Raw genomic sequence first — 12,317 nt, forward strand, 5'->3', positions numbered from 1 at the left:
TCGGTAAATTCGATACTTGGATTTTAAGAATAATAAATATGAATTTTGGAAGTGCATAAAGTTAGAATTGAGTTAAGAAATATTTGATTGTATTAAATAAAAACAATTTATGCATAAATATAATATTGTGGACACCGCATTTCGGCTCATGCATTTCCACTCGATGGCGAGCTCGATTTTTATTTGAAAATGATTTATTGATTAAGAAAAATGACTTGGAATCGCCACTTATTTTTGTTTTATTTTTAAAAGAGTAAACAAAATAAGAAAGAAAACCCTAAGTGTGACTCTTTATTTTGGAAAAGGTGGTATGTGAAAAACCGGATCAGGCTCAAGGGTCAGGTTACTTATCGGGAAGGTACGGTAAAGACCGTAGCACCCCTCTAGGTTCTTAGAAATGGGTCTCTACTAATGAAATGAAGCTGACGTGGCAATTGATAAGAAAATCAATGAATACTCAAATCAATCATGCACATGGAGGAATCAGAACATGCACAGAGTATGACCAAAGTGAGAGTGGGTGCGTACCTGGGCAACGAGCCACTGTGCGCTATCAAGAGAGGAGGTTAGTGCACAATTAAAGAATGATCTCATGCATGTCATAGAGAGGAATAAATCAATCATGTATGACAATCGAATCAATCAACCATAAAATCACATATGTTGGGCCCCCACCAAAGCTCAATTTATTTTTGCATGAATCAATTTTATAAATTCTATCACTTGGAATTACAAAATTGAATCTATGATTATTTTAAAACATTTAAAAAAGCATGGGAGTTAGGAAAATCACATGCCGAAGGAAATGGCAGCAAAATTTTATTAAAAATGGGACTCTTAGATGATCCTGAAAATTCTAAGGGTGAGAGATGAGATTATTTGAAAATATTGAAATCCAAAAGGTTATTTGAATGAACGGATTTGGAAGATTAGTTTTCAAAAACCAAAGATGGTGAAATGAGAAAAAAAAAAAAAAAATCGACACGTGGCCACCAAGATTTGCATGCCAAAGGTGGCCATGCATCATTCCAACCAAATCCAACCCCAGTTACTTTCATTTGGTTCAAACCTCGAGGGAACAGTCAGCTGCCTTGGTCTTGATCTTTTGGAATGAATTGCTTTCTCTCCTGCTACATGGAGTGCATGTGCCCCTTTCATAGGACAAATCAAGTCTGACAGCATAACCCAGCAGGTCTCCGTCATTCATTTTGAGAGCCTTATGTGCTGCTTCTAAAGTAGCAAACTCAACATGACCCAAAGCCCTTGAACCTCTTGTTTGCATCTGAGAAGTGGCAGGGGTTTTGGAAGCTTTCTTCCCAGATTTTGAATCAGTCTGCCTCAACATCTACCATTTCCCTATCATTATTATTCTTCTTTGGGGTCTTGGAAGGCTCTTCCTCATCGCTTTCTTCCTCAGATGAACCCTACTCTGAAGGATCCTCCTTTCTCCTCATCAGCCTTCATTCATACCTTTCACCAATGGTGACATTTGAAATTTCACCTAACATCTCACTACCTATTCCAACCCCAGAACACGTTGGAGTAATCCCTGAAAGTCTCTTCATTATGATATTTGAACTTGGACGAGCCATAGCAATGCTGTACTGATCCCACCAGCTTTTCATTGCTACCAAATCACTCCTTACTCTCAATGTATATAGTCTTCAATACGGGCATTGGTATCTTAAGAAATAACACGGTTGTGAAGCTAAGGCTCTGGAAAGTCAGGTGATTGGCCAATGAATGGATCTGCGCGTTCCAATTCAATGGCATTTGTGTATCTTATAAGATTCTCAGGGAAAAAAAATTCATCAGTCCATGCCTCTTGGAATCTAAACCCATAACAATCGCCTCCAGATATCAGGAAGTGTTCAAGTATGTCAGGATCCACACTCATATTTCCCATGGAAGAAGATGAATTTAACCCTACAGAAGTTTATGAATGGGATAGAAATTGTGCTCTGACTTTCATTTCCACCATTATAAATGTGATGCTAAACCTAATAATGCTTGTCCCAATATAGAAGAAAGAATGGCAGGTTGCCCATTTAAATTAAACTGATGCTGCAAGCTTTCAGAAATTCTAACATCTTGTTGTTAGCTTTTTTCCTATAATGTGTGGCCATATATAATTATATTTATATGAATATTATTTAAGGGTATCAATTGATAGGTCAGTGAATCAATTGATTGGACATCCAAGAGTCTTATGTATGGAAGACTCAAATTACAAATGGGGAGTTAGAAAATTTAACTCATATGAATGTGGTGTTACAACTTTTGTAACCCCATCATTATGAAATTTATTTGTACATTATGTTTATGAGTAATAGAGGAAAATGGAAAGGTATAACCTATGCAATTATATAGATGCATTCAAGTTCATAACCCACCATTACCTATTAATTTGTACATAATGGGTGTAAATAATGAGTATAACTCCCATATAGTCTTTGATGGGAAGACTAAGAGATGTACAACTTATTATAAATTGAGGTCCCAAGCCACACTCTCATTCTTATATCTTTTTCTTTCTTGTTGTTTATTTTTAACAACATACACCACACAAGTGACCCATCCACTATATGAGAGTAGTGAGTTGAAGACCTTGACAATACAATTCACAAGGTGACTCAATCTCACTTCATGGATCAAGGTAAGAATATGATCATTATTTTAGCACTTATAAATTATTTTGTTTTATGTATCCAAAATTGTTTCCAAAAATAATTATTTCCGCATAAAGTTTATGAAAGTTTGGTTAACAATTGGTATCAGAGCCAACCAATTTTGGATCATAAAACATATTTTTCCATTTTTTGATTATTGTTTGATCTTATGGACAACTAAAATATATATGATGTGATGCATATGAATGATGTAGTAACACACATTTTCAATGTTTCATGATTTCAATCATATTTGCATGATTTTATGAAAGTTGCAAAAAATATGATTAGTAATTTAAATGTGTGATTATGGAAATCTCAAGAAATAGTTTTTCTAGTATGCATGTTTATTTACTTGTTTGTTTGAAGATGATCATATATATATATATATGTGTGTGTGTGTGTGTGTGTGTTGTTCAACTTATGAAACAAGTGTTGATCAACCCAACGGAGGATCATCACCATGTTTGATTATATGACAAGAGTTTAATAATAAAAGGTTGATGAAGTTTTTACCCAATGGTATTAAACTTTTTTAATTTCAATGCTTTTATTTTAATAATTATGTCATATCTATATGATTTATGAATTATTATAATTCAACCCAATGGAGGGATTATAATAATGTACTTTTGAATTATATGATTGTAGTTCGGTCCAACGAAAGAACTATGATATGATCTCTTATGTTTATGATTAATGTGATATCTAACTTAATTTTTGTTGTAGTTAGATTATTGTAAAGTGTGGTGTTAAATATTGTCATGATATAAAATAATTTTCCTTTTGAATTAAATTTTATTTTGCAGCAATGAATCCTACTGCTATTACAGGCTATTTGTCTGGTATTGAACAATTAAGTGGGGCAAATTTTAAAAAATGGAAGGAACAAATTGGAATTGTTCTTGGTTGCATGGATTTAGACTATGCCTTAAGAGAGCCTACACCCACAAAGCCTACTTCTGAAAGTACTAATGAACAAAAGGCTTTATATGAAAAGTGGGAGCGCTCTAATCGCATGAGTCTAATGATTATGAAAGGTTCAATCACTCCTGCAATTCGTGGGGCAATCCTGGATTCAGATAATGCAATGACCTATATTAAATCAGTTGAAGAACAATTCTTAGGAACTTCCAAGTCCTTGGCAAGTACTCTTATGATCAAAATGATAACAATGAAATATGATGGTCATAGTGGTGTACGTCAGCACATTATGAAGATGAGTGACATGGCTTCTCAATTGAAAGGAATGGACATGGCAATTTATGAAGGTTTTCTTGTTCACTTCATAATGACTTCTCTTCCTTCACAATTTGGTCCTTTCAAAATTAATTATAATACTCAAAAGGATAAGTGGAAAATGAGTGAACTAATTGCCACGTGTGTTCAAGAAGAAGAGAGGTTTAAAGTGGAAAAGCCCGATATGGCTCACCTCACTATTGGTCCAAATAAAAAATCCTTCAAGAAAGGTAAAGGTAATAAAAAGAAGCAAGGTAATGATGTATCTCACAATGGGCAAAAGGATGAAAATAAGATACAATGTCATTTTTGCCATAAGAAAGGTTACAAAAGAAGAGATTGTTCTGGATTTAAGGCTTGGTTGGAAAAGAAAGGTAAAACTCAATGCTTAGTGTCTTATGAATCTTATTTAGTTGATATACCACCAAATCTTGGTGGATTGATATTGGTGCAAGCATTCACATAACGAATTCATTGCAAGGATACCTTACAAGCAAGAGACTAAGTAAAGGAGAGTGAACCATTACTTTGGGAAATGGAATAGAAGTGGAAATTAAGGCTATTGGCACTCTTCGTTTAATTTTGGATACTGGTTTCATTATGTATTTAGTAGATACAGTTTATGTTCCTGTTTTTACTAGAAACCTAATTTCAGTTCCAAGACTTGATTCTTATGGTTATGAATTAAAGTTTGGAAATAAAGGAGTTTCCTTGTTCTATAATTCTTGTTTGTTGGCTCTGGCACTTTACGTGGTAATCTTTATTCATTGAATTTAGATTGCAAATATTCACAGTCTCTTTTATCTTATCATGTGTATGAATTCTCTAAAAAACGAAATCGAGTGAATGAAAATTCATCCATATTGTGGCATAAGCGATTGGGTCACATTTCAAGAGAAAGGATGGAACGTCTTATTAAAGATGAAATTTTGACTTCACTTGATTTTTTTTATTTTACTAGTTGTGTTGAATGCATAAAGGGAAAATACACTAAGGTTAAGAAAAAGAGTGCCTCAAGGGCTACTAAATTGTTAGAATGTATTCATTCTGACATTTGGGGACCTTATTCAATTCCAACTATCAATGGACATAAGTACTTTATTAGTTTTATTGATGACTTTTCAAGGTATTCTTATGTGTATCTTATTCATGAAAAATCTGAAGCATTAGATGTTTTTAAGATTTATAAAGCTGAGGTTGAAAATCAACTCAATCGGCGAATTAAAAATGTAAGATCTGATAGAGGTGGTGAATATTATGGTAGGTTCACCGAAACAGGTCAACATCTTAATGCTTTTGCCTTATTTTTAAGAGAGCATGGTATCATTGCAAACTACACAATGCCTGGAACACTAGAGCAAAATGGTGTAGCAGAGCGACAAAATCGTACTCTAATTGATATGGTGAGAAGTATGATGAGTAACTCAACCTTGCTTGAATTTTTGTGGGGTGAAGCATTGAAAACTGCTGTTCACATCCTCAATCGTGTTCCTAGTAAGGTTGTACCCAAAACTCCTTATGAGTTATGGGTGGGTAGAAAACCGACTTTGAATTATTTACATGTATGGGGATGTCCAGCTGAAGCTAAAATTTTTAACCCACAAATAAAGAAATTGGATTCTAAAACCATAAGTTGTAATTTCATCGGCTATCTTGAAATATCAAAAGGTTTTAGATTTTATTGTCATGGTTAAGGCCCTAAAATTGTTGAAACTAAACATGCTGTGTTTTTGGAAAATGAATATTTTAGTGGGAGAACTGAGCTTAAAAAGGTAACCTCTAATGAAGTATCAACACCAATGATGGAATATGGTGTGACTTAAGAGGTTTCTTGTAATGAAAATGAGAATGTCCCAACTACAAAAGTATCTTTACATAGATCACAAAGAGAGAAAAGACCTGCTATATCAAATGACTATGAAGTTTATCTTAATGAGTGTGATTATGATGTTGGCATGGAAAGTGGTCCTACTTCTTATGATCAAGCCATCAATAGTGAAAATTCAACTCTATGGCTTTATGCTATGGAAGAAGAGTTGAAATCAATGAAAGATAATGAAGTTTGGGATCTTGTAGAATTGCCTAAAGGAATTAAAACTATTGGTTGCAAATGGATTTTTAAAACCAAACATGATTCTAAGGGCAATGTCGAAAGATACAAGGCCAGGTTAGTTGCAAAAGGATACACTTAAAAAGAAGGAATCGACTATAAGGAAACATTTTCTCCTGTTTCCAAGAAAGATTCCTTAAGAATAGTCATGGCTTTAGTTGCTCATTTTGACTTAGAGTTACATCAAATGGATGTCAAAACTGCCTTTTTTGAATGGTGACTTGCATGAAGAGGTTTATATGGATCAACCTGAGGGTTTTCAGGATAAAGGCAAGGCACATATGGTATGTAAACTTAAAAAGTCCATGTATGGACTAAAGCAGGCTTCTAGACAATGGTATCTTAAGTTCCATGAAATTTTCATCACTTTTGGTTTCAAAGAGAATCTAATGGATCAATGTATATACCTTAAGATCAGTGGGAGCAAAATTTGTATTATTGTATTGTATGTTGATGATATGTTGCTTGCTAGCAACAATATGGGAATGATTTTGGAGACCAAACAAATTTTATCCAAGAATTTTGATATGAAAGATCTTAGTGAAGCATCCTAAGTGATAGGAATTGAAATTCATTGAGATAGGTCACGTGGATTATTAGGATTATCCCAAAAGAACTATATTGAAAAAGTTCTTAAAAGATTCAACATGCAAAATTGTTCTAGCAGTGTTGCTCCTGTTGTGTAAGGGGACATATTTTGTGAACTTCAATGTCCCAAAAATGATCTTGAAAAGAAACAAATGGACAAAATTCCTTATGCTTCTACAGTAGGGAGTATCATGTATGCTCAAGTCTACACTCGACCAGACATAGCTTATGTGGTAGGCATGCTTGGTCGATACCAAAGTAATCCAGGTATTGATCATTGGAAAGCAGTTAAGAAAGTATTGCGTTATTTGCAAGAGACTAAGGACTACATGCTTACATACAGAAGAACAGATAATCTAGAGATTATTGGTTATTTTGATTCCCATTATGCTGGCTGTAAGGATACCAGAAAGTCTACATCTGGGTATATTTTTATGTTATCAAATGGACCTATTTCATGGAAGAGTCATAAGCAATCGTTGATAGCTTCTTCTACAATAAAGGCAGAATATGTAGCATGTTATGAAGCCACATGTCATGCAATATGGTTGAGAAACTTTGTCTTAGGGCTTCATGTTATTGATTCGATAATGAGACCATTGAGAATATATTGTGATAATAGTGTTGTTGTGCGATTCTCTAAAAATAATAAGACTATAGGAGGATCAAAGTACATTGATATTAAGTACTTGGTTGTAAGAGAGAAAGTTCAAAATGGAGTTGTCTCTATTGAACATATTAAAAATACACTCATGTTGGCAGATCCATTGACAAAAGGTCTTCCACCTAAGCTTTTTATGGATTATGTTGCACGCATGGGCTTGGTGGCAAGTTTGTCAATTTTAGATTGATTGAGAGTGTAATGTATGTGATCACATTATAATGAGAATAAAGTTCTTGATTATGATATATTGATGATTATTATGTTACTTTTATACATCATTTTTGTGCACAATCTAGATGTTTAAAAGTTGATGGGACCATTATGTGAATGAATTAGCATTATCACCTTAATGTTGCTAATGTCATAAAAGTCATTGATTCATGTTAATGGAGGTGCTAGTACTATAATCCTTGAAGAATATTGGATCGTTGTGTGATCCAATCATTTCAATGATTTGGTGTTAGTGGTTCCATGAAACATAATCTTAAAGTAAAGGATACCTATTTTGAGAAATTGTTATGGTCATATTATGTTTTAATCTATTACAAATATGATTATGTAGGCCAAGTGGGAGATTGTTAGCTTTTTTCCTATAATGTGTGGCCATATATAATTATATTTATATGAATATTATTTAAGGGTATCAATTGATAGGTAGGTGAATCAATTGATTGGGCATCCAAGAGTCTTATGTATGGAAGACTTAAATTACAAATGGGGAGTTAGAAAATTTAACTCATATGAATGTGGTGTTACAACTTTTGTAACCCCATCATTATGAAATTTATTTGTACATTATGTTTACGAGTAATGGAGGAAAATGGAAAGGTATAACCTATGCAATTATATAGATGCATTCAAGTTCATAACCCACCATTACCCATTAATTTGTACATAATGGGTGTAAATAATGAGTATAACTCCCATAGAGTCTTTGATAGGAAGACTAAGAGATGTACAACTTATTATAAATTGAGGTCCCAAGCCACACTCTCATTCTTATGTCTTTTTCTTTTTTGTTGTTTATTTTTAACAACATACACCACACAAGTGACCCATCCACTATATGAGAGTAGTGAGTTGAAGACCTTGACAATACAATTCACAAGGTGACTCAATCTCACTTCATGGATCAAGGTAAGAATATGATCATTATTTTAGCACTTATAAATTATTTTGTTTTATGTATCCAAAATTGTTTTCAAAAATAATTATTTTCACATAAAGTTTATAAAAGTTTGGTTAACACTTGTGAGAAAATTGACTCCGAAATAGTCAGAAGGATGATCAAACCTTGACTATATCAGGAAATTTACTCTGCTTCTATCCCACTTTGGCACCACTATAGTCTCTACTTCTCTGTTATATCCCTGGAGGAGATGAATGGAGTGATTGGTTTCGCTGACCAACAAGGGGTAGGCCTTGGAACAGTGCAAGTAAATCTGAGGATATATAAGAGTCAAGCTTATTCTTTACGGAAGTATTTCAATGGTTCTTTATAGCATTGTCTGTCTCTTCTGACAAGAGTTTTGTCAATTCTTCCCACTTGTTTCTATATATCTGATAAGCACGAATCAATGCCAACTTCTCTTCTTGAGTCCATGCCTCTTTGTTTATGGCAGGATCAATTTGGGACGTCACTTTCATTCACGGGAAAAATGACTCGGAATTATCAACGATGATAGATTCATTGCAGCAAGGATAGCATGCTAGAAGGGCATTTTGATTCGCAATATCCTTCTGAACCTTTGAAAACGGAGACGATATAGCCAGCCATAACGACGCTGCCACTATTTGGCGATGATAATTCCCATGCGAAGCCAACTAATTCTCAATGGAGTAACATCATTGCTTGTAGCAGGCTCAAACAAACTGGCAAAAACATTCTCAGTCACAACGGCTAAGAGATTTATGTGAACGCTTGTTGATCCGTTTTCATTAAAAAGAAGGGAAAGACATGCTCAGATGTCATTTAACCAGCCTCATACACAACATAATGTGGACCCGCATTTTTCACGTGCGTCCCCACTCGATCGGCGAGACTCGCTTTTTATTTGTGAAAAATAATTTTTGGAAAAGTTGGAGTCGCCACTTATTTTATTTTTATTTTAAAGGGAAAATAAAACAAGAAAGAAAAACCCTAAATGTGACTCCATAATTTTTGGAAAAAAGGCATGTCTTTGAAAAACCCGAGTCTTGGTCCGGGGATCAGGTTACTTATTGGGAAGGTACCTCTAGAAGGTAGCACCCATCTAAGCCTTAAAAAGGTCTCTACTGACTAAGTTGAGGGAAACGTGGCAATTAATCGGTTTAATTATGGATACCTAAGTAGGCTAGGTGGTTCCAAAAAAAAAACATGCTAAACAAGATCAAATCATAATAAAGGAAGGTTAGGATGCGTACCCGGACCGCTTCTCAAGCGCTATCATAAAACATCGATGGTTAATTTAAACAATATATCATCCAGCATGTATTTTATTAGAAATAATCAAACAATGAAACATGTATATCAGAACACTCAAGCATTATTAGACATAAGCATTATTTCACAATGACAAGCATATTCACATAATTCAGAAAGTAGGTGATAGAGGACATACCTGGATAGCATAGATAATTTGCAACGTGCTTCCTCAAGTTGTAAGGGGTTAGATAACAAATAATAAAATATAGAAATCCTAGCATGCTCGTTATCTAATTAGCATAGCAAAAGTGATCAAAGTATACAGAATCATCAATTATCACATACATCTTGTATATAATTCCTAAAAAAATAGATAGACGTGATTCAACAAGTGTCAAATGTGGCAACAAAAATAAATTTTGAAAAGATTTTCTTATGTAGGGGTTTCACCAATTTCCCTAATCGATATACACGAATTTAGCTTAGAATTATCCCATTTATTTGGGACCACAAGCTTTGATTCGTGTTTTATTCAAAACTGTAATTTTATTTTGAAAGATGTGAACCGATCAGATCAAAACATGGTTGCACATTATTTTTAAAAAAATGAGATTTTGATTCTAAGAACTCTAAATGAATTTTTGAAATGGATTTTTAAGGAAAATGAGCTTTTGAGAATAGTGTTGTATTTTACAAATAAAAAGAAATTAATTTGAAAGCAATAAAGTGTATGAATCAAAATACCAAGCAAAACAAAAGAGAACAAAATCACAAAGTAGAATTTTTGACGACCAAGAAAATTGAAGTGGTGAGAATGGAGGCCAATCTTCACTATTTTTCGATGGCCTCCGAAAAGTAAATTTTACTAGAGACTACCAAAGCAATTAAACTATTCAAACTTAGATCAAATAAGCTAACGAGATACCCACCAAGAATTAATGACGAATATTCAAGAAACACATCTATTAAGAATAACAATCAAGAATTAGCATGAGATCAATTAAAGACACAAACACATCTAGATTAACATACCGAAAGCCAAACACTCATTCAAAAGATAGATTATCGCAAAGGCACCTAAAGGTTCTACAAAGTCCAGATTAGATAAGGAAAAGTGACGTGCATAAATGAATTTTTAAAAAATAATAAATGATCCTATAAAATCATAAAAAAAATCACACACATATTTCAAAATGTATATATCACATAAAAAATAAATTCGGGGTCGAATAGTACTTAAAAATATTTTTAAAACTATAAATCTAATCAGATGTACAAACTCCAGCATGCGCAGTAGGCACAACTTTGAAAAATCATATCTCCCTCAAAAATGCATATTTTCCAATATTTTATGTGTCTAAAATCAATTTCAAGAAGCTTATAATTGAGAAAAAATATTGAATCAATTTTAAAAAGTCCTCTAGTATTTTATTTTTTCCAAAAGATCTTGGGTGTCCAGAACTATGTGAAAACGGAGTCCCCCCAAAGACTCATTTATATCTTCTATCTCAGAATGACTTTCTAACTCAAACAAAACCTCAAATTCAAGTTCAAGAAGTGAGGAAAGTCATAAAATTTCTGGAAATTTTTTACAGATATCCTAAAATTGTCAAAATGAATTTTTGAAGTTGAAGGGTCAGTGGTTTGATGAAAACTGGCAGCAAAGATTAAATCATTTAATACCTAAGATGGGTAGTTCTTTTCTTTTTAACAAACCGATTTTAGATCAAGAAATCTCAGTAGGAAGGGGTCTCAACAGGTATACTGATGTTATAGCTGCACCTGAGATGACAAAGTCTTGTGTATTTTGTAGGAAGATAATCATAAACAGGGTGCACAATGGGGAATTCATGTCAGAATGGTGGCTACTCCCTTACGTGCTGAAGCTGATGTACAATATAATTTCCCCACTAGCTGCCACCATCCCTACATATCTATCACTATCATCCAGCCCTGATCCCAAGGGACCCACCATTTGAAGTCTCATTTTAAAAAAAACATAAATTTTATGCTGCAATCTGGACCTAGTTCCACTACCCTTTTGACCACTGAAGTTGTGCAATGTACGAATGTTTTGTCCACCAATCTGCTGCTCTCTCTTTTAAGTGTACACCACTCTTATAAATCTCATGCACAACTTCCTCTTTGAGTGTATACACCCTCTCTCTCAAGCACAAATTAGAACACGAAACCAATTATAGAACAAAGTGATAATAACATTGAGTAAGGAGTTCTCAACAAACATACCGAGAAACGCTCTTTTCTGGCAAGGAGATCCCACTGGTATGTCGTCTGAGATTTCTTCAACCGCCATCTCCCTCTTCTCCACCAATAGCTTCTCACCAGAAAGTCTTCTCTAAAACTCCAATTTTTCCGCCTCTCTCTCTCTCTCTGTTTTTTTTTTCTATGTGCTGAAAGTCCTCCCCCAAAACCTATCTGTTAGAGCTTTTTATAGCAAATAACAGTCCTTCTACGTGGGGAGTCTTTCTCTCTCCAAATTTTACCTTGTGCACCAGAAAAACTCTTTTTTTTTTTTAATTTCAAACAATACCAATCCACGCATATCACCTACAATCCATGCATATCATTTAAAGAGTTTTACCGTTTTCAAAAACTTCTCTAATGGTAGACTTCTTCCATAAA

At 33.9% G+C, this 12,317-nt stretch overlaps 1 protein-coding gene across 1 annotated transcript; it reads left to right on the forward strand.

The window, feature by feature from the left end:
* Nucleotides 1-6,758: 6,758 nt before the first annotated feature.
* LOC117921925 (secreted RxLR effector protein 161-like) lies at nt 6,759-11,653 on the forward strand. Its single transcript, XM_034839873.1, has 2 exons — nt 6,759-7,030; nt 11,488-11,653. The coding sequence occupies exons 1-2, from the start codon at nt 6,759-6,761 to the stop codon at nt 11,651-11,653; spliced, it is 438 nt and encodes a 145-aa protein (XP_034695764.1).
* Nucleotides 11,654-12,317: the final 664 nt, after the last annotated feature.

The sequence above is a fragment of the Vitis riparia genome, chromosome 9, assembly GCF_004353265.1.
Source record: "Vitis riparia cultivar Riparia Gloire de Montpellier isolate 1030 chromosome 9, EGFV_Vit.rip_1.0, whole genome shotgun sequence".
Taxonomy (NCBI): domain Eukaryota; kingdom Viridiplantae; phylum Streptophyta; class Magnoliopsida; order Vitales; family Vitaceae; genus Vitis; species Vitis riparia.

Coding starts and splice junctions, on each gene's coding strand:
- LOC117921925 (XM_034839873.1), top strand. CDS start 6,759: ATGGACAAAATTCCTTATGCTTCTACAGTAGGGAGTATCATGTATGCT. Junction 7,031..11,487: donor ACCAGAAAGTCTACATCTGG/GTATATTTTTAT, acceptor TGTATTTTGTAG/GAAGATAATCATAAACAGGG.